General features: G+C 55.8%; 1 protein-coding gene across 2 annotated transcripts; it reads left to right on the top strand.

Annotated features, from left to right (window-relative positions):
• Positions 1 to 1533: 1533 nt before the first annotated feature.
• Positions 1534 to 25324, top strand: TP53INP2 (tumor protein p53 inducible nuclear protein 2). 2 transcript variants are annotated; one of them, XM_074843596.1, is made up of 4 exons: positions 1534 to 1676; positions 11264 to 11603; positions 15187 to 15316; positions 16788 to 25324. In XM_074843596.1, exons 2-4 carry the CDS (start codon positions 11480 to 11482, stop codon positions 17038 to 17040), a joined length of 507 nt encoding a protein of 168 aa, XP_074699697.1. In that variant the 5' UTR covers positions 1534 to 1676; positions 11264 to 11479; the 3' UTR covers positions 17041 to 25324. The 2 variants fall into 2 exon arrangements, with proteins under 2 accessions (XP_074699697.1, XP_074699696.1); XM_074843595.1 differs by having other exon boundaries at positions 15004 to 15316.
• Positions 25325 to 25965: the final 641 nt, after the last annotated feature.

The raw sequence follows: 25965 nt of genomic DNA, 5'->3' as shown, positions 1-25965 counted from the left end.
TTCCTCCTGTACAGCAGCAGGATTAAAGCTCAATTTCTGCTCACCTGCTGCAGCCAGTAAGAGCCATGTTGTAATCACTCCGTGCGAAACAAATACTAATAAAAGCAGCAGAATGAAACCCCACTGGCAGCATGAGCTGTCTCCAAGCAGGGACCAGAGTGGGGGTCAAGCTTGAGTTATGCCGTAATTTCTGGGTATCTCCTGCAGATGCCTCCACTGCTACGCCCAACGGTGCTGGGCACCTCCAGCTCTTTGTGGCATGAATTGAAACTGCTGTTGCCAGATGGAAATGCCCTCCACAGACATCCCAAACGAGTGGATTTTCTGCTTACAAGTATTTTAAGCTTCACGGGTTTCTGCTCCCCTCCTGGCAAAGCAGGGTAAGAGCGCTGCTGGGTGGCAGCTCTCCTCCTGAGATGGTTTACACCCTTCTGCAAGATCCTTCAATTACAGGAGACTAAATGTTATTTAATTTGTGAATGCGAGTTGAATAAGACTCAATTAAATTCTGCCTCTTGTGAATTAGCGATGGGGAATTCTCACTTGTGATGCCAGATGAGTCCTAACTGTACCATGCGTGACTCAGACACTTGAACTGATCTATTAATGACTGGTTTAATAAATGTTCTAACTTTATATGGACAATTTCCTGCCGTGTGACAAGCTTAGCATGATGTCAAACCAAAGTTTGGTCCCATGGTCAGCCCATGATGAGGATGAAGGTGAACCTGCCGCAGGTACCGGCTGCCCCTCCGAGCCCAGCTCGTTCCAAGGCCGGGGAAAGGCTGGCTACCACGGCCGGGGGCTTACGTCCAACCCCCTCATTTGTGTCCCATCCAAGATTCTCTTTGAACGAGGCCTCGCCGGCACAACAGGGACAAGGACACGGGTGTCCGGCCTCGGGCCAAGCCTCCAGGCCTCTGTCCCCCCCCGCCCTTCCTTTGGCCGGAGGTCCAGCGCATCTCTTCGCCCGCACCCTTCCTGCCCCCCCCCCCCCCCCCCGCTTCCTCGGGGCGCTGCTGTGCCCCGATAGTGGCCAGACCCGGCCGCAGCGCGACGGGCTCCATTTCTTCAGCTTTTCTTTCTTTTTTCATGCATTTACCTCCCTCCCTCCGCTCCCGTTGCGAGCTCCCCTTCCCCCCCCAGCACACCCCGGGGTTTCCCAGCCTCTCGCCGCCCTCCCGGTGCTGCGGCCCTGCCCCTCCCCTCGGGGCTGCTGCCGCGTCCCTCGGGGCGAGGAAGGGTCCGGGCTGGCCCCGCCTCGGGGACTCGTGGCCCCGCCGGAGCGCTCGCCCGGCCACAGGGAGCGGCGCGGGACCCCCTGCCCGCTGCTGCCGCCTCCTCCTCGGCCCCGGGGCTGCGCGGGGCAGCGACTCCGGACCGACACCCCCCCCCCCCCGCCTCGGGGCGCCACCGCCCCCGAACCGCGGGACCCCTCGCTCACGTGGGCGGTGCCGTCCCGCCCCCTCCCGACCCCGCCCTCCGAGCGCCGCCTCCCATTGGCCGCTGTCCCCGTCGGCGGGCGGGCCGCTTTGTGACGTCACGATCAGCTGTCGGAAGGGCCCGATTTGTGCGGGGGAGCGGCGGGCGCTCGGCAGAACCGCGCGATCGGCCCCCGGGACCGGCGGTACCTCAGCGCCTCCCGCCGCTCCCCTTCACGCCGCCCCGACGGGAAGGTGAGTCTCCTTCAACAACGCGCTGCGGGGGGGCGGCGGGCGGGGCTGGCGCTGAGCGGGCTCTCACGGCCGCGGGGTTCTCCCGCGGGGGGGGTGCCCGGCGGCGAGGGGGGCCCCCCTCGCCGCCGGCCCCCCGCCCCCCCCCCCCCCCGCGCCTGTTGTTTGTTTCTTCATCACCGGATTAAGCTTCGAGGCTGATCCGCGCTCCCATTGGCTCCGCTCTAGTGACGTCGCCTCATTTGCATATGACATTGAGACGTCATCAACGGCCCCACCCGCCCCCCCCCCCCCCCGCCGCGTTCCGGCCGCGTTGTCCTGCCGTGACCCCGCGGAGCGCAGCTTCTCCTCCGGCTGCCGTGCCCCGGGATGCCCGGGGGGGGGTTTGATGGTCCGGGGGGGGTTAACGACAGCGGTAACGCGTGTCCGCCCCTCCCGTGTCCCCCCCCTGCCGCTGTTTGGCCGGTGTCGCCTTTTCCCAGCGTTTATTAGAGGCTTTTTGGGTGAAAAACGGGAGTTTGAAGAGAGAATGTAAATCTCTAATATAGAAATAGATGCGATCTAGAAATAGCTACGTCCGTATTTTCCATTTAACTGGCTGCTCTCAATCAAATACTTGATGCTGTTGAACACCTCCAATCTTGAGATCTTGATTTACTTTGTAAAGCGCAGCACTTTTCAGGAGATTCGGGGGCTTGGATATTTTTACCGAGTTCAACTGCAATGCCTGGGGCCACGCGTGGCGGGTGAGGGATGCTGGGCTGAGCTCTGTGCCGTGGCATCCCGCCACTGTGGCACCACCATCTCCCGGGATGTTGAGCCCACGGGTACGTTGGGTACCACACGCAGCAGCTACTTTTGTTATTACTGCTCTAAGTGCACCTGCTTTGGAACGGCTAAGTCCTAAAAGGTCAACTTTCTTATGGATTTCACACCTCTAGCCTCAGGACCTCAGTCACTTGGCTGAGCCTGGAAGGCCCCGGGCACTAAACCTGCTCCCATCTGAGGCAGCTCATCAGATGAAAAACTTGGACTCCGTGGAGTGTAACCGTAGGAACATGTTAAAAAGGGCATTATTGCCTTTGTAGTTTTTTAATACATATATCTATACATTTATGTCTCTTGTGTGCAGGGGAGCTACAGCCCTGCTTAGAAAGCCTGAGCAAAGGCACTGGCACCCTGGGGTCCCAAAGTACCGGCTTAAAGTGCCTCTCTTGGGACCAGCATCACCCACTCAGCAAAGCTGAGCTGGGCAGGTGCCAAGTGACGTCACTAATTTGGCCAAGGCTTTGCTGGGGCAGGAAACCATCCCAAAAATAGGTGCTGGGCTCTGGTACAGGACTGTGCTGTACCTTCTTTCCTACCTGGCTTAGTCTACAGAGTGCCAAGAAAAATTTTTTTTGCTCTAAAATAAATCTTTCTTCTCCTTTTATAATTTCCCCCCCACCCCCTAAAAAGAAAAAAAAAAAAAAAAAGCCAAAAGCTTTCTGCTGTAGCTCACTGTCACTATTAGGAACCTGTTGCATGAAATTGGTGCTTATCTGGCTGAACACAAAAGGAAAAACATAATGGAAGTTTTTCCCCTCAAGAATAAACTGATATCACCTGCTCGTAGCAAGACTGGAAAAATCCAAAATGTGAACTCTTATCTAAGAGCTTTTTAGCACTAATCGCACAGTGTGCCTTGCACAGGCAAGTCTTGCCCCAGCACACACGTGGCCCTGGGCAGGCTCGGGAGGAGCTGGGGGGGAGCTCCAGGCTCCTGCGATATCAAAGTCCAACTTGGCAGTTAGTATTCAGCCTCCTCCAATTTATGGAGGGTGTAACACTGGGGCTGCTCCCCTCTCGATACGCACACTCCCAGAGATGTTTCACCTAATGCATCCCAGAGAGGAAACTTCTAAAATTTCCTAGGACAGCTCATGGCAAATCTAGAAGTTTCCTGGTTGCTCAGACTCTGCTGGCCACTGACAGGTTTTCCAAGGCTCTGTGCGATGACATCAAATAGCAGAAGGTTGGGTTTGTCCTTGGGGCAAGGACCTTCCTGCAGCAGTTACACAAGGCAGCCTGTGCAGCTGGTGACACCAGCTCCAGGAAAAACATCCCCCTTTCTCCTTCAGGTGGGATATGGAGGAGCACGTGGGGATTCCAGTCCACGCTGAGCTCCTGGGCTGGCTGAGGAAAGCCCTTCCAGGTGCTGGCTTGGTCTGCCGTTAATAATAAGAGTCTTATGATAAAGAGATTGGGGGGGGATTTTTCTAAGTCTCCACTCCCCTGCTCTGCAGTGGAAGAGGCTCTGGCTGTGAATCAGCCTCTGGTTTGCTGGAGTCAATCTGTCCATGCTGGCAGCAGCCTTGGGACCCAACTCTGCCTGGGCAGCCAGTGCTCCCCCAGGCGAACCCCATAAACGAAGCTGCTGGCAAAGTACAGGGATAAGCAGGAGCTGTAGAGCAGTTGATGAATGACCAGATGCTTTAATCCAGCCCTGCCAAACTGTCCTGGGCAAGCCCCTGCCAGCTCTGGTCCCTTCCTCGATGGGGATGGATAGAGGGCAGTGTACGGGTGCTTCACTGGTCGTTTTTGGGGTGATGAGCAGGGCCCCCCCTCGAGTTGCCCATCTACCGGACCCCCTTCTCCTTCACTTTGTGTTTCTGTGCCAGGCTTAGGATTTTGGTACATACAGCACAGCGAGAGCAGCCTGTGAAACCCTTGTCTAATTTAGGTAAAATGAGTTGAAAATAACATTTCCCAAGTGGGTTGGAGGAAGGCACCTGATTTATACCTCCAACGCCTGCTGTGATGACTGTGCGGGGTATTCTTAGCTCTGCCGAGGAAGGACCGCTTCTGCTGCTTGTCAGCAGCATCCCTCCCGCCGCTGAGTATTTATGGAAAGTTTCAGGGAGCCTGTTGCCATTTCCAAGTGGAGTTGCTGTTGTTCTTGCAGTCTGTGACTTCTGGGAGCTGCCAGTCCTGTGAAGCTGCGGCTCCCGCCCTGGTGAGCTCCTGGCGCATCCTGGGGCTTTGCTGCCGATCCTTTTGCCTATTCTTAGCTCCTGGGGTTATTTGCAGTGACAGTGACTCAGAAAACTAATTATTGTGTCAAGGTTTCTGAAGGGAGGAAAAAAAAATAACTCAATGCATTATGGTTTCCTTACTTGTACTTTAACTTTTAATATTTAATATCCTCTGGCTAGTTTTAAAAGGCTGTTGGACTTTCTAGAAGGATTCTGATAAACTTCATTCATTAAGAAACTCATCTGTCCCCAAGTGTCACCTGTGGGCTGTCCCCTGGTGCTGGCAGTGGCCTGGGGTGGGGGTTGATGTGCCAAGTAAAGGGGCTTGTGGAAGCCTGGCAGGATGGCAGCTGTCCCACAGTGGTGACCCCAGCTCTGGCAGAGGACAGAGGATGGGTGTGTGGTTTCTGGGGCAGCTCAGCCTCAAGGACGTGGTGCAGGGACAGTCCCTTTGTGCCCCAGCACTGGCCATACCTCCTCCACAGATGTCTGGCAGGTATGGGTGGGCTGGAAGAAGGCACCAGAGCTCTGACCACCCCTGGCCACCAGAGGGGCAGAGAAACCACCTCCTGGTCCAAACTGCTTCTGTGGCCACCATCTCTGCCTGGTGACAAGGCACTACTTGGGCAGCAGTGTCTCAGGTCTCCTGGCAGGGACACATTTGGGTTCCTCCCACTCTGCAGTTCCCGTGAGGCTGCTGGCCCAAGTTCCACTGGTGTAAATGGAACAAACATTTGCTGCAGGGAAAGTGGAGGCTTTCCAGAAACCTGGAAAAACTTTTGGAGTTTGATCTGCCGATGGCCATGGGCTGTCCCAGCCAGAGAAGGGCTTGGTGAAAACCACAGGGACTGAGGTGGCATGTGGTCATCTCGCCATCTGGGTGCTGTTGGTAGCAGCTGGCCAAGGAGCCTTTTGCCTCACAAAGGGCTGAGAAAGTCACCCCCAACCCTCTGTGATGGTGACATTGAAGAGCTGATGTTCTTGGTGGCTTGCAGGGTGGGTCTGGAGTGTCTTAAGGATGATGCACTGATCACATTGGCCAGGAGCTGCTCCCTTCTAGCATGGATGAGAGATCATATACTCACAGAATGGTTTGGGTGGGAACAAACCTTCAAAGACCATCTAGTTCCACCCCCCTGCCATGGGCAGAGACACCTTCCACCAGCCCAGGTTGCTCAAAGCCTCGTCCAACCTGGCCTTGAACACTGCCAGGGAGGGGGCAGCCACAGCTTCTCTGGGCAACCTGTGCCAGTGTCTCACCACCCTCATGGTAAAATATTTCTTCCTGTCCAGTCTAATTTCTTCTATTTCTTCTCTGTCCAATCTAATCCTGTCTTCCAGTTTAAAACTGTTGCCCGTTGTCCTGGCACTACAGGCACCTGGTAAAAAGCCTTTGTCTTTCTTATAAGCCTCCTTTATACAGTTGAAAGGCCACAATAAGGTCTCCCTGGGGCCTTCTCTTCTCCAGACTCAATAATCCAAACTCTCTCAGCCTTCCTCCACAGGGGAGGTGCTCCAGCCCTCTGACCATTTCCGTGGCCTCCTCTGGACCCGCTCCAACAGGTCCGTGTCTGTCTTGCACTGGGGACCCCAGAGCTGGACGCAGGGCTCCAAGTGGGGCCTCACGAGGGTGGAGCAGAAGGGGAGAAATCCCTCCCTCGCCCTGCTGGCCATGCTGCCTGTGATGCTGCCCAGGATACGGTTGGCTTTCTGGGCTGCGAGCGCACATTGCTGGCTCACATCCAATTTGTCACCCACCAGTATCCCCAAATCCTTCTCCGCTGGGCTGCCTCAACCCATCCATCCCCCAGGCTGTGCTGGTACTGGGCACTGCCCCAGCCCAGGTGCAGGACCTTGCACTTGGCCTGGTTGAACTTCACGAGGTTCACATGAGCCCACCTCTGCAGCCTGCCAAGGTCCCTCTGGATGGATCCCTTCCCTCTGGGGGGATCAGCTGCACCTCTCAGCTTGATGTCATCCGCAAACTTGCTGAGGGTGCTTCTCAGAGATAAAGAGCCTGCCTGATCCTGCCTCTTTAACCCAGTGTTGCCAAGGATTTCAGATCAGACAGGATAAAGTGAGGGTGAGGATTAAAGCTCATTTTGTTCCTTGCTTGCCAGGATCTAGCTCCTGCCTCCACCCTGCAGGTTGCATCCCGAAGGCTTTGCCAGCTGTGCTGCCAGGAGCTCCCCCACAGCTCCCTGAGCGCCGCTGGGGCCAGCCCTGGCAGGGCTGCTCCGACTCTTGGGAAGCCTTTGCTCTCTTCCCACGAGGCCTGTCTGATCGCACTGTCTGTCCCTCTGCCCAGCTCTTGCTCCGGCCAGGTCAGGCAGCCAAGGCAGGGTCTGGCCGAGCAGCCCCGGGCAGCCATCCTGCACGGGTCACTGCGCAGCACCCTGCCTTCACCTGCTCTGTCCGTGCTCCCACCGACCCGTGGCTGCTCTCACAGGTTTTACCAGTGAACCGATCTCCCCAAGATCCTGTTTAGGATCACAGTGTCCCCAGGCAGCAGGAGCTTGTGGGGCTGGCTTTACCCGAGGGGCTCATCCTGCAAGCTGTGCCCTGCCTGCGTGGCTCACCCGGGCACCAGTGGGTGGTTCAGGGCCACCCCACACTCCCTGGCACGGAGCTGGGGATAGCTGGGGGCTTCTTCAAATTCTCTGGGGAATCATTCTTTAAAATGATCCATCTCAACTTTTGCTCTTGGGGGAGCTTTTAACTCTTTCCTGCTGCCCCTGGAGCTGTCGCAGCTGCCTGCGAGCCCCCTTGCCCTGCCTGTGAGCCCCTTCCCCTTTGCCCCAGCCCTGCCGGTGTGCCGGGGGCACAGGAGCAGGATGGCCCCTGACAGGCAGTTATTATGGCGTTGGCTGTGTGTGATGTCAGTGTGGTCATCCCAGGGCCTTTAATTATAGAGATAAGGAAAATTAAGTTAAATTTGGGAGAGGGGGCAATTGAAACTAGTAGTATCTGCTGTCTTCAGGAAAGGGAAGTTATCTTCGGGTTAGGGTGGGCACCTCTGGAGTCCAGACACTTCCTGTCCTGACTTTCCGGTTGATGCATCCCGTGATTTTTTTGGGGACTAGTCTCTAAGCAGGTGGGTGCTGGGGGGAATAAGCCCTGCTCCCAGGGTGGAGTGGAGGGGGAAATCAGCTTTGCTACTGTCTGTTGAAAGCTGCTGTCAAGTTTAAACAAAATAAAAATGAGGTTTTCTGCTCTCTTTTGACTGTGTAATTTATCATTTGGCTTTGAACTTGCTTGAAGATGAACTCCTTGCTGGGGGCTCTCCAAGCCAAGCCCGCAGAGCGGAGAGAGCACTCCAGTGCCATCCAGGCAAGGAGCTTCGGCAGGACTGTGTGTGCTGAGCTTGTTCTAGGCTGGCTTTGCTGAGGTAACGGGGAAGATCTCTGCCTGGCTCAGACCTTGGCCTGCAGTAGCTGCTTGGGTGCTTTCCTGGGTGACCTTCCCCTTGCAGCCGGACTGGGGCCACCGCTCCCCCCATCCTCTGTGTGCCAGCTCTTGTCCCCAGCTGTTGTGTGGCATGCACGTTGCAGGGGGGAAAAAGAGACTGAACTTTTCATTGTAGGCCCCTGGCTGAGGCAGGCCAAGAGCATTTCCAGTGTCCTCCCCAGAGAGGTGGGCTCGGGGTGCAGCACAGGGGACCCTGCTGTCCCTTGCCCCCTTTAGCCCTTGTATGTCACCCTGAGGAGCTGCGTGGTGCTGCTGGTGTCAGCTTTGGCTCAGCACTTCTGCCAGCCAGGGAACGGCACAGGCAGAACTGCCCCAGCTCAAAAATCTCATGAACCTGCTCCTGGTCTTGCACCCAGCCAGGGCCATGGTGTCCTCGGGGGATTGGAGCCCCCTGTGCCTGCCACAGGCTGCTGGGTGCTTCCTGCCCTGCTCCCTCCTGCCTGGGGACCTGGGGAAGAGCAAACAGCAGAAAGCCCTGAGACATCTCCAGCAGGTACCTGGGAGCAACGGGGTTTCTGCTGCAATTAGATATTTAATAAATTTATTAAATAATCGATATACTGTTAAAGGATATTTACTAACCAGGCAAGTGCTCCATGCAGATGCCAGATTTCAGACTGCAGGCAGCAATAATGGGCTGTGTACTGCAGCCTTCAGGGCTGTCCTGGGTGCCCTTTGCCAGCCTGGCCTGGGGGAGGATGGATGCACACATGGGTCCGGTGGGAGAGAAATCCCCACTGTGCTCAGCATGAAGCCCACAAGAGAGCCCGAGGGGCCAGTTTCCATTCATTGCCCAGCTGGATATCAGCCCCTCTTCATGTTGTTTCCCTACCTTATATTATTACACTTTAATGCTCCAGGAAAGGGGGGGTGTCTGGATAATTTAATCATGAGCACACTGGAGGATAACAGAAAGGCTGTGGCTTTGCTACCATTGTGGTGGTGATGGGGGGCTGGGAGGTGAGAGCTGCCTTAGCTGAGCCTGCAGCTCTTACTGCAGTTGGAGGAAATGACTCTGTCGTGTCCCAGTGCCCCAAAACCCCCCGCTCAGTGCTTCCAGGGAAAGTCAGGAACCATCTTAGGACACGGAGCAGGGAATCGTTGCTGATCATCGTGGCGAGAGGCTCCGTGAGTCTCAGCCAAGTCCCTTTTGTACCATCCCAGCTGAAGCCCAGCTTGTTTAGCTGCAGCCTCTCCCCCAGATGGATCTGGGTGCAGGGTGCGAGTGGAAGGGATGAACCACAGTGGTGGGGGGCTCCATCCCAGCAGGAGAGGGAAGCGTGTGTCACTGGAGGGGCTGAACCCCTGAGCACTGGGATGTGGAGCCAGGCACTGTTGTAGCTGCGTGGTCTGCCCTGCACCTCTGGGGCAACTGAAGTCACCAGGGGCTTGAGACCTGCTCGAGGGGACAGGTAGTGTCACGCCGCTGCCCCAGCCATGCCAGGGAGGAAGAGCTGGGTGTCACAAGGCTGCTTCATGCTCCGGCACTCCCTTCTGCATCTGGGCTTGGCAGAGATCAGGGTGAGCCCCCAAAGCCCAGGGGATCCCACCCATGGGGAAAGGGTCCCCTTGATTTTTTATTTTCTGCCTTGTGGAGCAGATGTTGTACCTCCCGAGGCACCTAAGAGAAGGCAAAAGGTGTAGTGGACCCACAGTGGATAAATAGAGCCTGAGCCCCAGAACCTCAGCAAGCACCCGGGCCAGCTGCCCTCCCCAGCAACGCTGAGGCTGGAGAGGCCACTTCACTGTGGGGGGGCTGAGCTGGGACTTGAGCTGTTGGGGGACTGGTGTGTGTATGGAACGAGGCTCAGACGCATCGTGCCTCCCCGCACCCTTCCCGTTCCATGTTGCTGAGAGCAGATGGGGCTTCACCAGGGTCCAGGACCATTTTGCAGGCTCTGCATCACCTTGGTCGACAGAGCCATGAACTGGGGGTTTGCCCTCTAAATGCACCCACGGCAATTTGCCCTCTAAATGCACCTTCAGCAGTGTGCCCAGCGAGGCAGCACACAGCCGTCCTCTCTCCCCACATCTAGCTCTTGATGGCATTTTAATGCCCTTTAATGTCTCCGGACCAAAACCCATTTTCTCCGCACAAATAAATTGCACCTTGTGGCTGCTGATGTCTGTGCCTCTCCAAGAGAGAGCTTTGAAGTCATTAATAAACTTAGTGAGTCCTAACCTCCCCCTGAGCTGGGGGGAATGTGTTTCCCCAGGGGTAAAACACTGATGAGTGTAGATGGAGCAGCCTCGCCCCGGGCTGGGATAACGCTGCCATTGCCCTGCCCTGCTGCAAGGGCGGTGGCACGCTGGCTGCTGCTTGCTCCTGCCCGCTCCTGCCTGAGCACTGGGCGACGAGACACAGCCCATAGCCAAGTGCTTTGTCCTGTGGCTCCTTATAAGGTCCTTATAAAGGAGCAGTGATGACACAGTGTCATCTTTTGGGGCTGGAGGGTGGCAATGAAATGCAACTGCATCAGAAGAACATCCTTGCAGATATACACAGACAGCAACAATAACAGTAACGATTTTCAAAATTAAACCAGCCTCGAGCAGGTATCTGCACAGGCAGGGCTTGAGCTTTAAAATGCCAGCAAGGGCTTCGTGGGACCCAGCTCGAGGAGGAGAGGGTGGCCACGCTGGGGTGGCTGTCAGTGGGTTGAGGGTGGGTTTTAGGGGTGGCTCGTGCCATCAGCCCTCAGACAGGACAGCAGCATCGCACCCTTTGCCCTGCCCTAACGCAAAGCTCAGTGCCACCAGCCATGCTCAGTGCCTGTTCAGTGCCAGGGGAGGCAGGTCCCAGCCCGACTTTGGGACTGTGTTTGTCTCTGCCCCTGCCAGCTCCGGCGGATGAGGGAGGGGACACAGTGTGGGACTTGGTGCAGGTGGGGGGCTGCAGGGCGCGGGCACTGAGCCCCTCACTGCTGCTTTCAGACATGGTGTGTGATGCCCTTGGAGTTGCCAGCAGCTGGGACAGGCCACAGCACAGATCAGTGCCAGAGCCACCTTTTCACTGGCCCCTCCAGCCCATCTGAGCCCCCAGGATGCAGGAAGACCACGCTGCCAATGAGGCCAAACTCTTTATTCTTTTTCCTTTCCCTTTTACAGGCCTTTGCACTGAAGCCAAGTGAAGAACCTCAGAATTGCACTACACGTCATTCAACTCAGCTACAATTTTGCTAGCAGCAAAGCATCTCCACCACCACCGGGATCCTGAGTGCTGTTTTTACCCCTCTGTGCCCATTGATTCTGTCTCCACTCCTGGAAGCTGGTGCTCAGCAGTAGCTCTAACTCACCGTCCATCCTGCTGGACCGCTCCCCACCATGTTTCAGCGTCTTACCAGCCTCTTCTTCAGTGACAGCAACACGCCAGAAGGCTTGGAGGAGCCCAAACCCTTCGTTGAGGAGGAGGAGGAGGAGGATGGCTGGCTCATAATTGATCTTGCAGGTGAGAAAGGCAGGGGGGACTAGTTTTCCACAATCTCTGCTGCATCTTGTCTCTCCAGAGCAGGGCAGACCCCTTGAGATGACAGCAGATGAGCTTCCACCACGTGTGGTCAGCTCTGCCCTTCGTCCCTCTTCCCCTGGTCCCCCCACCCTGCCCATAGCACCCAGCCCTGTGGTCACCACAGCAGCCCCCAGCCTGCTCCTCCTTTTCCCCTTTCCTCTCCCAGTGGTGGTTCCCAGCTCCCTGCCAGTGTGGGAGCAGCAGCCGCAGTGTCCCCAGCTGGGGCTGCTGCTGCCTGGGAGCCTCCAAGTGCCTCTGTGCCAGGATGGGACCCTGGCACAGCACCAGGCTGGGGAGGTTACCCAGGGTTTGGGTGTGATCTTGCACCCCAGGGGCTTGGTGGGGTGGGGGACATCAACCCACGCAGGCTGTCTGCCTGTGAGCTGCGGGGGTGCCGTGGCCTTGGCTAAGCTGTGCTGGGGGCAGCACTTTGGCAGGAGTAGGTGGGCTTGGCCACTGCCCGTGACGCCCCTGCTGAAAGAAAATGGGGGGCCTGTTCCCTGGACACTAGTGGGGGGCTGAGGCTTTCCCCACGCGAGGGCAGGAGGCATCTAGGAACATGCCACCAGCGATCTGGCCACATTTGGGTCATTTGAGTCCATCAAATCTCATCTCCAAAGGGCTTATCTTCCCAAATCGTTCCCAGTCCCCATGCCAGCAGCACTCAGACAAGGGACGTTTGGTCCAAGGTCCACGTACCCAGAAAGACCTCAGGGGCTCCCTGTTCCCAGGGATGGTGACAACACCCTGGAGCCCCCTTTGACACCAACCAGGCGGATCAAATTCCTTGTGTGCTGAGAGCTTCCCCAGCTCCATTAAGACCTTGGTGTTTCTATTGTAGGCTCGATGACTCAACCAATTGCAATGATAATTTTATGACCTTTTGCTTGCAAATTGAGCAGAGGACTTAGACAAACATGCCTGCCTGTGTGGGAGCTCCTCAGTGGCCATGGTCTGCTTGTGGAGCCTTTCTTTAGTTGTGGTGCCCCAGCCCAGGGGACCACAAACGTATCCTGCAGGTTTAGGAGGAAGGTTTTGTCCTCCCTCTTGCAGGCATCTGTTCTCCAAGCAGATGCTTCCTGCCTGTCCCCCATGCACTGAGCAGAGCTTGTTTTTGTGATGTGAGTCACTTGTTCAGGTTTTTCCCCCATGTGGTGAGCTGGAGAGGGGACTGGAGCATGGATAAACCTGGGATGGGGAACAGGAACAGGGACAGCCCCGTGCCTGGTGGCAGCACTATGGGTGGTGTGGGCATGGGCAGTCATAGAGGATTCCGGGTCCTCTGGGCTCTCTGGTGACTGTCCTGGGGGGTCACAGCCGTGACACGGGATGGGGCTGGTTGCAAGGAGGTCGCTGGAGCAACAGGCACGCAGCTACCACATGTCTGGGCCAGCTGGCAATGGCTGTAGCATGCCCAAAACGTGTCAGAAGGAGCCAGGAGTTTTCCCAGATCTGGACTGTGCCCCGATCCCCTGGGTCCGAGACTGCAGCCAGCTCAGCAAGGATCCAGGGATGACTTTGGTACAAAAGGCTCCCATTTTTTTTCCAATCAAGCAGCCAGGCTCTCGGTGCAGAGCCAGCTTTCAGCAGTGTGTTTGCCCGGGACCTGTCACCCCACTGCTAATCCCCACCAGTCCTACCACTGCCTTTTCCTGTAGCATTCCCCAGCCAGTGAGTGACTGATTTATTTCAGCCCTATTTCTGAGGCTGGAGTTATGCAAAGCACTTTAAAAACTAAACCTGCTGGCTCCAGTCCCCATCCTTCACCTTTGAGCCACAGCAGCCAGCAAGCCTCTCACAGCCTGGCTCCCTCCCAGTAGTGGGGCAGCCTAATGAGCCTCTGAATTCATTCCCTCTCAGCCAGATCTTTGACCCACGTGTTGCAAAAAGCACCTGAATTAACCAGATCTCCCAGGAGCGTTTCAGATGCCCCTCTCGCCCCAACGCCCAGCGTGGCTCCGCTCAGCACCCAGGGAGTGAGCAAAGGGCATTTCCCGGTGCTTAGTGATACAGCTGCAAGTCACTCAGGGGTTTGGGCATCCTGAAATATTCCTTGTGACATTAAAACCCACCTTGGCAAAGGATGGGGACAGGTAGCCATGGATGGGTCAAGGGTTCAGCTGCGCCGGGTCCCCTGCTCCCCACACCCGCGGTCCCACCGTTGCAGGAGTGCTGCGGAGTGGGAACGCTCCAGCCAGGCTCAGTGGCTGTCTCCAGGCTGACAAATAATCTCCAGCCCGGCATGTCAACAACTATTAATAGCTTGATATCCACTGACCTGAAGAAAGGCGCTGTCGTATTCACAAGGCTAATTGTGGCCTGCCCTAAGCCCCGGGCTGAGGCATCGTCTGCGGGAGGAGCAGGGGACATGCTGGGTGGTGAATGCTGGTCCCATACTTCATGCGCTGTGTTTCTCTACCACAAGAACACATTCACCTCTGATTTCTCCTGCACCCTCACCCAACTGCAGGGCCACATGTGCCCATAGAGATACTGCACTTGGATCCCCCCCCCAAGACCAGTTTCTTCCAATCCCCCGATGAGGCTGGCAACAGGTCTGGGTATCCAGATGAGCCCAACATTAGGCACAGGCTCCCTTCCCATAACACAAGTAATTCTGAGCACAGGGAGCCCAGAAAAGCACCAACCCAAGTGCTTTTGCCAGGCGGAGGTGAGGAAGGGAAGGTTGGGGTGTCAGAGGGGTGTAGGGGGCAGCCCCTGGATGAACCACCCAAAACCCGGCCTCTAACGGACTGAAGCTGAAGGCGTGGTGAAAACCTTTGCTGAAGAATTTATTCCCCTGATTTCTTCCAGAAAAAAAGGTGTGAACTGTTTTTTTCCTGTGTGTGTGCTTGGTTTCAATGTTTGCAAAGTGCCGCGTGGTGTTTGGAAGCGCAGGCGGGCCGCGTTCCTCTGGCACGGCATGGCTCAGGTGCCCTAAGAGCAGGCAAAAGCAGCATTTCTTGCCAGCTGAGTTTCTTCCTTCATCTCGAGAAGGGAAAAAAAAAATGCTGCGGTAAACCCTGCTGGTTTCCCCCAGTTTTTGATTAAACTGCCTAACCAGAGCCGTTTCCCTCGCTTGCTGGCTTAGCAAAGCCAGACCCCACAGCACCGGCTGCCGCCCCGGAGCGGGGGGTGCTGGTTGGGGTGCGGGGCAGTGCTGGCGTCGCCCTCCCCACGAGGTCCCGTCGACGCCGTGCCCGGCTCTGGTGGTGATGGTGTGGGGTGTCTCTTGCACTAACGATGCCCCTTTCTCTCCCCCCTCCCCTCCCCACTGTACATGGTATGTGTGTGTGTCCCCGCTGCGCCCCGCATGGCTCTGCACCCCCGCCACCCCCAGGCAGCCGTGCCCGCCCCGGCGCAGCCCGGCGAGTGGGTGCTGGCGGTACCGGGCGCTCGGCGCGATCCCGCCCGGCACCCCCCGGGCCGCCGCCACCGGCACCCGCCGCTTCCCCGGCCCTGGCCGGTCCCTGCTTGATGGACGAGAGTTGGTTTGTCACCCCTCCCCCCTGTTTTACTGCAGAGGAGCCTGGCCCTGGCGGCGTGGGGAGCAGCCCCATGGAGGACCTGCTCATCGAGCACCCCAGCATGTCCGTCTACGTCACCAGCACCCTCGAGGTGGACGGGGAGGGCCCCGAGGATGATGCTGATGGGTGAGTGCGGCTCGGGGGGGCTCTCTGGGGGCTGCCGACCCCACCACGCGCTGGGGCACTGGGGTGGACGGTCAGTCCCAACACCCCAAATCACTGTGTGTGCCGGGAGCATTTCACCCCCGCTGCCCACGGATGGAGTGGGGCTGTGGGGGTCCTCAGTGTCCCCACGTCCCGCCTCAAGAGAGCACCCTGCACACCTGGCGGGGTGCCCCGACTGGTGCTGTGCGAGGATGGCAGCCTCTGTGTCCCAAAATACTCTGCTAAGGGGATCCCAATGCCATCTGAGATGTCTGTGGGTGCAGGACCGTGAGCTTGCTGCTGGGTTGCAGTGGGAGAGGGCTGCGTCCCCCTCCCCTGTCGCAAGCAGGGTCTGCTGGTGCAGCCACTTGTACCAATGCCACCTGTCACCCCACTGCCTGTCCAGGGGGGTTTGCCAGGCTGAGCTTAACCACAGGGTTTTGCACAGGTATGACACAAGCAAAGCAAACCCAACGGGATAAGGTGGCCTTTGGGCGCAGTGGTCCCCCCAAGGCTCCTGGCACCCCCAGGCAGGAGGTTGCTGCAGTGCCCCGATCACCCTCCTGGCTCTGACTGGCCCAGCACAGCCGTGGAGGAGCAGGACACCACCAGCCATGGATGCAGACATTTCTCCCTGCCCCAAAATCCAGCTTAGCCAGGGGGGGAAGGTTAAACAGAAATGCCCCAAATGGCCCCACTGTCCTCTCCTTCCCCAGGAGCTGTAGGCTGGAGCCGCCCACCGTCCTTCCCCAGGGCCACAGCCTCCCTGCAGCTCCTGGGGAGCTCTGCCCTCTCCCCATGGCTGCCCTCCACTGCCCCGCAGCACCGGGAAAGCCCTGATCATGTACACACTCAGCCCTGCCACTGCTGGCCAGCCCCTGTGTCCCACTGTGCCATGGGGTCCCCACTGCCCCCTGGTGCCAGCCCTCCAGCATCTGCCCCATGAGCCTCTCACTGGGGCAGAGGAGGAGGAAAATCTAGGGTGAACCTCCACCTGGTCTAGGGGACACTGGTCCTCCAGGACTTCTCTCTTTGCAGAGTGTCCCTGGGGGCCACAGCTTGATATCAAGAGCTTCAGAGGAACCTCAGTGCTGGAGGGTGCAGAAAGGGTGCCAAAGGGAGCTAGAAATGGGCCAGGAGACCAAACGGGTCACAAGCAGGATGGAAACGGGGCCAGGCTTGACTTCCCTCCACCGGGCGCAAGGCACTTAGCCACTGTGGGAAACTGTGGGACGGCCCTGTTCCCGGTGGTGTCTGGATTTATCCCGGGTGTCCTAGAGCCCACCTGTGCTGGAGCCTCCCCAGCCCTTTGCAGGCTACTGGGGCGGGAGGGGGCCGGGTCCATCCTGGGGGCACAGCGTGACGGGAAGGGGGTTGGAGACCCCGGTCCCCTTCTTGCCGGGGTGGGTGAGGGCCAGGAGCCAGCGGCCACTGATGGCTCCTTTCTCTGCAGGGAGGTGCCGGAGCCGCGGCTGGAGCGGCACGTGCCACACCACAGCAGGTCCCTCTCGGTGAAGGCTGCCATCCTGGAGAAGGTCGGGCAGGCACGGCGGGTGCAGCGGGCCAAGCAGCTGGCGGAGAAGCACTGGCTCAGCCAGAAGGCGCTGCAGCGGCAGAACCGGGCCCGCCAGCGCCCGCTGCGCCGGGCCAAGCAGCACGCCGGGACCTTCGTCCACCAGCCCTGCCAGCGCCACTGCAACTACTGACCTCGCCGGGACGCCCGCGCCGCCGCTCCCCGCCACCACCTCCCCCGGTGGAAGGAGACTTCACACCCTGCCCCGACACCAGCCGCCCCGGGGAGCGTCGGCCCTGACGAACACCGGTGACGCCGGGCTGTGGTTTCACTCCACGCACCCCCACAGGCCTGCACGCCCGGCCCCCCCACTCCTCGTCTTCCTCCCCCCACCCTCTGCTGCTCCCCTCGCCCTTGGCCCCCGGCGCCAGCCGGGCCAGCAACCCCTGGAGCCGCCAGCGTGGAGGGCTGTGCCGCCCCCTCCACCCTCGCAGCCACGCCAACCTTCACACGGGAAATCGGTATTCCTGGTGAAATCACCCGTTTCTGAAACCCACGGCCAAGCCTGTTTGTCCTGACAAGCCTGTGACATCAGTGCCTTTCTTCATGATGTCATGACTCCACGCATAGCCAGACTGGGATGTCACAAGCAGAGGCACCAAGCGCAAGTGAAAAGAGTAACAAAGCAACAAGATTTGGGATTTTTAGGAAAATCTCATCAATAACACTAAATAATGCTTCCTCACCCCAAAACCAGCAAACACCACCCCTCCCTCCTTCATTTCTTAACTACATTTTACCATGGTAAGACAAAACCCCCACTGCCGGTCCCAAAAGGGCTTGCCATGGGGAAGAGCTGGTAGAAATCTTCATGGCAGGGTCAGCCGGGCAGCTCGCGGTGCCTCATGGTGTTTTTTTAAAGACAACTTTAAAAGCAATCTCAGGAAACAAAGCACTGTCCCAGCACCTCGCCAGAGCCCGTGGCCACCGCACTGGGAGGGGGTGGCCAGCCCGTGGCCGGCGGTAGCATTGCTGTGACTGATGGTCCCGCCGAGCTGCTGGCTGCCTCGTCTGAGCGAGCCCCCTCCTCCTGGAGCCACTCAGCTGCCCAAGCCACGCCTATATACATATAGATGTGGGTGTGGGTATTTCTCTAAATACCTATGTACTTGTAAGAGGCACCGTTTAAGCCAAGGAGCGTCGGCTGCCCGGTGTTAATCCCTGGGAGGGGAGTGGAGGCAGAGACCTGTGGAGCTTCCCTGAGGTGGCAAAAGCACGTCGAAGCTGGTGGTGAAGGGATGCTGAAGAGGAGGCTGGAGGGAAGAGGCCGAAGTAAGGGCAAAAATGGACCTGAGAGTGGCTGCAAAGGGACAGGATGGGGCAGGAGGGCTGGGCGAGAGGATCGCTGCAGCGGAGCTGTAATGGGAATGCCTTCTTCCCCCACTAAAAATTACATCCTTTCCTGTGAAGGGCCAAATTCTGTTGTGGGCAATGCTGATTTTTAATGCAAATCCCTCCCCTCCCTGTGACGGACTCATTCTGCCTTCCAAAGGACACGGTCCAGACTTTTCACTGGCTCCAGCATCAGCTGAGATGGCTCCAAACCCAGCAGAAATTTGGTGATTCCCCCCAGCTCCCTCCCTTTAGGGACTGATTTTGCACCCTGTGCCCCCCGGAAGGTCTGGCCATCACGTCCTGCTCGTGGCCAGCTCACAGCCTGGATTCCCACCCTCTGAGACAAGAAATACCCCCCCACGCACACCCAAAATGCTGATTTCACAGGAGTTTCTTCCATTCACCATGTTACATCCCTTAGTATCAGCCTGGGACTTAGGTTGAAGGAATTGTGGTAAGCCCAGCCTCAGACAGCTGATATTTATTAATTTTTTAATGAGATTAAAAACAAAATTAACCCTCTTATGAGCACCAGCCCCCAGCTCTATGCCTGGGAGCCTGGACCGTGGGCGAGCTGGCTGATGATGCTAACCTGCAGTGTTTATCTTTCGCTCCGATGACATGGCATTCCCAAAAGCCCAGAAAAAAATGAAAAACCGCTTTCAAACCTCTCTTTTCAGCCTTTCCCTTTCAATTCTTCCAGGCCAGTTTCTTGTTTCAAGTCCTCCTGAGACCTGGTGCCCTCATCACACGAGTGATGTGATGCCTCCTGCCCCTCTGGCTGCAGCGGCTGGTGCCTGCTGTGGTGAGCGTGGCACTGTCGAGGTGCTGGGCCGTATTCTGCACCTGCCACACTGGTTTGGTCGCTACTTTTTCAGCCTTTCTGGTGAGCACGCTGGCACCCGAGCTGGTTGTTTCATGGCTGGTGGTTTATCAGCAGAGAAGGAGCGGGCTGGGGGACTGGGCGTTACGCCCCAGCCCTCGGCATCTCCTGCCACTCCTCGGGCCTCGCCGCAATCACCGTCCCTTGTCACCAAACCTAAAGCCACACTGGAGATCGCCCAATTTCATCTCTGGTGTCCTCCTGGTGATGAGGCTGACAGCTCCTTGACTGGAGGGGAACGTTTACCTCCTTTGGCTTCCTGGGCTTCCCATTAAATGCCTTTTGTTTCCCTCTGAAGTGGTGCCTGGTGTGAACTGGGAGCATCTGTAGAGCTGCTGGCACAGGTGCACGTGAAGACAAGCAGGGGCTGAGCCCGAGCTCCCGAGTGTTCCATGGATGTCCGGTGAGGTGCTGCCTTCCCCATGTTCTCTCTCCCATGTCGCTGGGTGATAAGCTCTGTGGCCACTGGGCAACAGCAGTAGAGGAAGCATCTTCTCTCTAGCCCAAATATACATCCAGAAGTGGACAAGCCAAGCAACGTCCTGCCTCCCAGCCTGTTCTTCATTGCAAATTCTCCCGTGCATCTGGGATGCTGCCAGTCCCTCCGGAGTGCTCCTGAAGTCAGAGGCTGGCTGCGACAGCATCACCCCTCTGCAGCTCGCTGGGGATGGCGGGCGGGGGGCAGCAAGGCTGGCCGGGGATGGCGTCCCGGGGCAGATCCTGCCATGTCTCACCTGCCAGGCCTTCCCATGCCCACCAGTCTGCTTGCAAACAGTACCCCAGTAGGAGAAACCCCTCATCGAAATCCTCTGCATCCTGCTCATCCATCGCGAGGCAGAAACCCTTGGCCATGCTCCTGGGGGGGCTCAGCGTAGTCGTGGCTGCCAACAGCCGGCACCCAGCACCCATTTCAAGTGGCTGATGCTGTTACTCCGTCCTGGTTTTCAGAAGTGAACGCAAACTGTTTTCTTTTCCTTTCTTCTCTCTGTGCCAGTCTGAGACATCTTTCATCATGCTGTGCCCAGCCAGCACAGGACATGAAGCAGAACTATTATCACACTTTGTATCAAGAGTATGTTTATAACGGCTCAATAAATTATTAATGATGTTTTCATGAAGAGGCTAATCCAGAGTCCTAGCATCCTGCAGGTCAGTGGAGCGCACTTACCACAGCATATTCGGGCTCCTGCCATGCCCCCTCTGCTGTTTGCACACTTGCTCATGTATTAACATCTAATAATCACCTACTAACCCCCTGCAAAGTGACTGTCGATCCACCAGTGTGACAGCCCTCCTTATGCTGCGGCAAAGGTGTGTTCAAACTGTGCTTTGCAGAAGCCCTGCAATGCTCCTCTCCTGCCCAACAGCGAGCACAAGGCCTGGCCTGATACCAAATCTCCTGCCCAGTGTTGCCAGAGCAAGAAAACCCCTTTACACTGAGGTTACGAGTCTCCTCAAATCTTGAAACAAATGAAAGGTGCTTAAAAACTGAGAACTCTTTCTGTGTGCACATGTGTGCATGTGTAGATACTTCACGACATGGTGTGGGTGTTCGGTAGGTTGTTTTGGGGTGTGGGTTTTAGTTTTTTAGGGGTTTGTTGGGGTTTTTTTTTTGCACCCAGTATTTTCAATTTGTGACTAGCTGTGCGATGCTCCCAACGGGAAGGTGAAGCAAACGCGGCGCTGGCTGGCAGGGAGGCAGGTGTCCCGCTTGAATGGCTAGGATGAGTCTTGCTTTCTTTTCTTTTCTTGCGTAGGGAACTACAGTATGGACTCAGGGACAAACAAATATGCCGGGGTCTTTAAAAATGTGGTCTTTCCATGCTTCTCTGTTCGGATGTGGGGTTTGTGAGGCCTTTGGTTGTGTGATCCTGAGGGACGCTGCGGGGATGTGGCCGGAGCCTTTGGCAGCACGTGTCGGTGAACGGCTGCCCAGGCTGCTGCGCGTTGGAAGAGCTGCAGGGTTTGATGCTCCGACACAGAACCGACACGGAAAAGGAGCTGTGGCCACTTGTGGTGAAACCATCCCTGAGCAGCAGCCCCTCTTCGTTTGCCTGTGTCAAGAAAATTCACCTTACAGCTGCTAGAATGTGGCTGGTCCTTCCTTGGACTTGTTTGTGAACAACCAGGTACGGATTTTAAGCACTGAGCCCCTGAGGATTTGGGAAGTGAAGCTACAGCTGGCCTGGCTCCCACGACATCCCTGGGATCAGAAGGCAGCCAGGATGGGAGAAACCGTTGAAGCAATCACATGGAGAAATGCTGATGCAGGTGACAGGCAGATTTGTTGGAGGAAATGTTTGTATTTTCTTGCAATGAAAGCATAAAGAAAAAAGGAAACATTCCCCGGTGCGTGGCAGTGCTGCAGCCATGGCTGCTGGGGCTCGGATGGGCCATGATGCTCTGGCCCCGGCAGCAGCTTCCCAGCCCCGCGCTGGCTTTGTGTGAGGAGCGGGCATGGACGGGCAGGCCTGGGGGCATCGGGACACTGCGCAGGCAGCAGTACAGGCAGCAGATTCCTATGGTGGAAAGAGCCTTTCCGCCACTCAAAGGCCCGTGGTGCAGGGGATCTTCTCCGAACAAGGAAGGAGAGATTTGCATCTCAGTTGCCTTCTCTTGGCACGGGGCAGCGCAGCCTGGCTCCATACCGGTGCGATGGATGAACCCCCTGAAGCGAGTGGCAAGGCTCCCCCAGCCATCAGGACAAGACCGCGAGAGGCAGCCCTCCTGGAGAAGTGTCACCTCTTGAGATGAAAACCAGATCACGCCAGGACACGTCTAAACCCACGTGCCCCCGTACAGCCCACCTCCCAGGGCAACTCCGCCGTGGCTCTGCTTGCCACACTGCAAAGGCAGGCTAGCGGCCGCGGCACATGCAGGACACCTTGCTGGCAACCACATCAGCAGCAACAAAGTCCTTTCACTGAATTTTGGCTCTCGCCTGCACTGCAAGGCTGGGGGGAGCTGCCGGGGAGGTGGGGCAAAGTCCTCATCACGCAGTGCTCTGAAACTTGCACTCACAGATGCACTTTCCAAAAAACTCTGCTGTAAAAGCTCAATCTGGAAGGAAAACGATTCTTTCCGTGGGAGTCGGTGTTTCTTTTTCACCATGGATAGCATAAACACAAGGCTCATCTCAAAGATCACCACTGTGGGAATCTTCACTCTTCCTTTAGGCATGTTTCTAATCAACAGTTTTACATTTACATCTTACTGATACCTTTTCCTCTTCCATCCAGCCTCACTGGGGAGAAAAAAAAAAAAAACACCACACTAGATGTCTTGTCATGCCAGTCAGAACAACAAAAAAAAAAGATGAAAAAATACACCAGTGAGGTTCTAGGCTTGAAACACATAGCTTTGCAATCGCTCCCATGGAGGATAAATATCAGTTCCAGTGCCCTGCATAAAGTGGAAATTAAATTTCAAGTGAATTTATTGAAAAACAAATGAGTCCCCAAAGATTAAACCATATCATAATTAGAAAACAGCCAGTAAGAAGCAATAAAACACCTCAAGTCAAGAAAAATGCTTCTCAGAATCTGCCTGTTGCTGCCTGCCAGAAGGCAGCACCAAGTCCTGCTCCCCTGTGCTGGGGATGGGGTGATGGCAGTCCTCGAGTCTTCCCTGAGTGTCCAGGTTTAAAACAAGAGGCCACCCATGTTCAGCTGGTGCCACGGTGACTCTCTAGCCACTGAGGATTTTCAACAGTTACCGCTTCCACTGGTGGCACAGATGTACCCCCAGTTTGCTGCACCTTCTTTGCTCCCTGCACTCAGAAATAGCTGCTGGTGGTGGGAGGGACAGGCCAGGACTCCAGCATCCCCCCCAGTCCTCAGAGCTTCCCCCCAAGTCCTCCTCCACCACAGGACTGTGTCTGGTGAACTCCTCAGCACAGCTGCTCGCAGGGACCAGAGCCCAAGGACAGACACCCACCACACGTGCAGCCTCTCCATCCCAGGGCGTTTCCACTGTTAGACCAGCCGGGGACATTAAAGGGCCTTAAACTGGGTTGATCGCCTCAGGGCTTGTCTTCTTCAAGGCGGAGCTTTCCATCTCCACCCATTTCTCTCAGATCTGCTCAATACAATGAATGAAAAGTCATGAATAGTTGCCCAGCATCCTCAAGGGCTCAGTTCTCTCCCACTACCATGACCAGAGTGGCTGCCATGGGTTGCATGACTGTGACTGCAGAAGCCGGATGAAGTGGTGGGAGAGGCTCTGTGTGGTTGGCAAGTCCCTCTTCTGGTGAGAGGTGTCCTCAGCCCTGCCGGGACGCTGCCTTCTCCCCCGCTCGACTCCAGGATGCCGCTGGTGGGAGCACTCACAGCCGCGGGCTCTGCACATCCAGACACAGCTTGGGCAGGAGGTCTCCCGTTTCATGCCTTCATTGATGCATCATCAAACAGCCTCTCTTTTTGCTTCTTAAGAGATCTGTGTCATTAACTAAACCCACAAGTCTTCCCTTATAAGGATGAGGATGACAAAGATGAACAGCTCCATTTAATAACAAAGATGGCTCTTACGTCTAGTCCTTTTTAAAATTCTTTTTACAGAGAGGTGACACACAGGTGTGTGTCCCCTTACACTCGCTCTGAGCTAATACCTCCTGGGCTGGCTGCATTGCTTTGCCAGCCCCGTACCCAGAGCGAGTGCAGAGCTCTGTTAGGGGGATGCTACCGCACGCCCTGGCGCAGGAAAACACTGTGTGAGGCTTTGGCTCTGTCACAGCTAACCATGAGGATCTCCCTGCCTTCCACTCTGATGGTATTTTATCACCTCTGTGGGGGGAAAATTTTATTCCTTGCAAATGGAGGGGGAAACCAGCACAGTAAATTGTAAGTGTAGCTTAAAAATGGGTTGCACAGGGGAGCCCAAAGTTTCTCCGCTCTCACATTCACCTCGTGTACCCATGTCAGGGAAGCTGGGAGCAGCTATGTCCAAGTCTCACTGAAATCTTATCCTCAGCTTTATATTGACATCATTATGCTTCGGGAAATCTAGGGGTGAGGGAACAGCACAAGGCATAACAGTAAAATAGTAATATTTTCTCTCGTATCATAAATATATCCGTACAGAGCCACTGAGCACTGCAATATTTTATTTGTATGTATCAACCGTAGGAATTCTGCTTGCAAAACTCATCCATGTGCATTATCCATCTCCACGCTGGACTGACTGTACATGTGCCTTTCACCCTCTTTCATGGTGTGTCATCTTTTTTTAACACAACTACAGAACTTGAAGAAGTCCGTGAACTATAGTTAAAAGTCCTATGCAAGGGATGACTGGGGAGTCTGTTTTCGATATTTCTGTGTTTCTATGTTGTTTTAAAAGTAGACGCTGGGATTTTCAGAGAAGCCTAACAGAATTAATGCCCTAAAAAGCATTTAGCTTTTTTTTTTTTTTTTAAATCTAAAAAACATTTAGCATTTGGGGTGGTAAATCTCTTAGGCAGCTCTGAAAAGCCCAGCCTAAACCCCAGTTCCTCACCAGTTTGTGCGTGGAGAGTGAGCAGTGGCAGCAGAACGAGCAACAGTGCTTGGCCAGGATGGATGGCCCATTCAATCGCCAGTGTTTTCTTTCAAGAGAAAGGAGAAGAAAGTGCTATTTGGTCAGAAAAGGTTGCCTTAAGCCTCCCCTAAAATGCGCCGGAGAACGCTATCGTCCCCAGCCGCCAGCCCTGCAGCCAGCAGCTCCCCGGGGCAGAGCAGCCACGCGGCTGACCCGGCTGGGGGGTTGCGGGCCCCCACGCCACCAAGCAGATGCCCACGCAGCAGTTCCCGACCAGCCGTGCTCTGCTGGATGCCTTACCACAGCGGGACAACTTCCACACCGGGATTGTAAGAAGAGGAAAAAAAAAAAGCCCCACGTTTTTCTACATCACCTATGCTGTAGGACTGAAACCTTGTCTGAAACTCAAAGCTAACAAAATACGTCCTTTTTGTGTGTTACATGTTAAATCAGTGTAAGCAGGTTAGTAGGGAAAGGGTGTCTACTTCTTGTAGGACATTGTTTAAACATTTGCCGTGTGTCAACAGACTGAAGGACATGACTGCCTGGAATACATTATGTAGTGTGCCTGTGTGTATGTAACCTGGTTTTGGTTGGTAGGTTGTAATGCTGTCTTTTGACTGAAAAAAAAATCTAATATAAAGAAAAACCACAAGAAATAAAAAAAAAATATATTTAAACTCTATTTTATGTGTATTCCTTTAAAGCATTCAAGTAAACCTGTTTTCAAAAAGCTTTGGTTTTCAAAGTAAGCTTTTAAAAGTCAATGCTGTAACTATTGGAGACATCAATAGAACAAAGTCCCCTTTGAAGACAAGGATGCACAGGGACGGGACAGTACAGGCTGAGCTGTTTGAGGGGATTTTTTTTCCCTCCCCGTTACCAAACCCTAAAACTCAGATGATTGCAAGGGCTAAAGCAGATGCTGATTGCCCTGAGAAAGACGAGTCCCAGAGCAGCTGATCTCGACAGCATCAGCTGCTTCTCCGAGCACATACACAACAGCCTGGTATGTTCTTACCACCCACCTTATAACTGAGAGGCAGAGAGATGCCTCTGAGATAATTAAGGGCTTGGCGCATCCGTCAGATGAGGAGAAGCTGAGAGCTGGGACTGCTCAGCCGGGAGGAGGAGGCTCAGGGGGATCCCTTCCATGTGTGCAGAGACCCGACGAGGGGAGAAGACAGAGCTGGACTCTTCTGGGCTCAGGGGCGGGATAAGAGGCACAAATTGAAGTAAAAAAGAACAGAAATTCCACTAAGACATAAGAAAACACTTTTTTACTGCAAGGGTGGTTGACCACAGGAGCAGGTTGCCCACTGAGGC

This window comes from Strix aluco, chromosome 17 (genome assembly GCF_031877795.1).
Source record: "Strix aluco isolate bStrAlu1 chromosome 17, bStrAlu1.hap1, whole genome shotgun sequence".
Lineage (NCBI taxonomy): Eukaryota > Metazoa > Chordata > Aves > Strigiformes > Strigidae > Strix > Strix aluco.
Note: the sequence above shows the minus strand (reverse complement) of the source record. Positions and strands in the feature narration are given on the sequence as shown.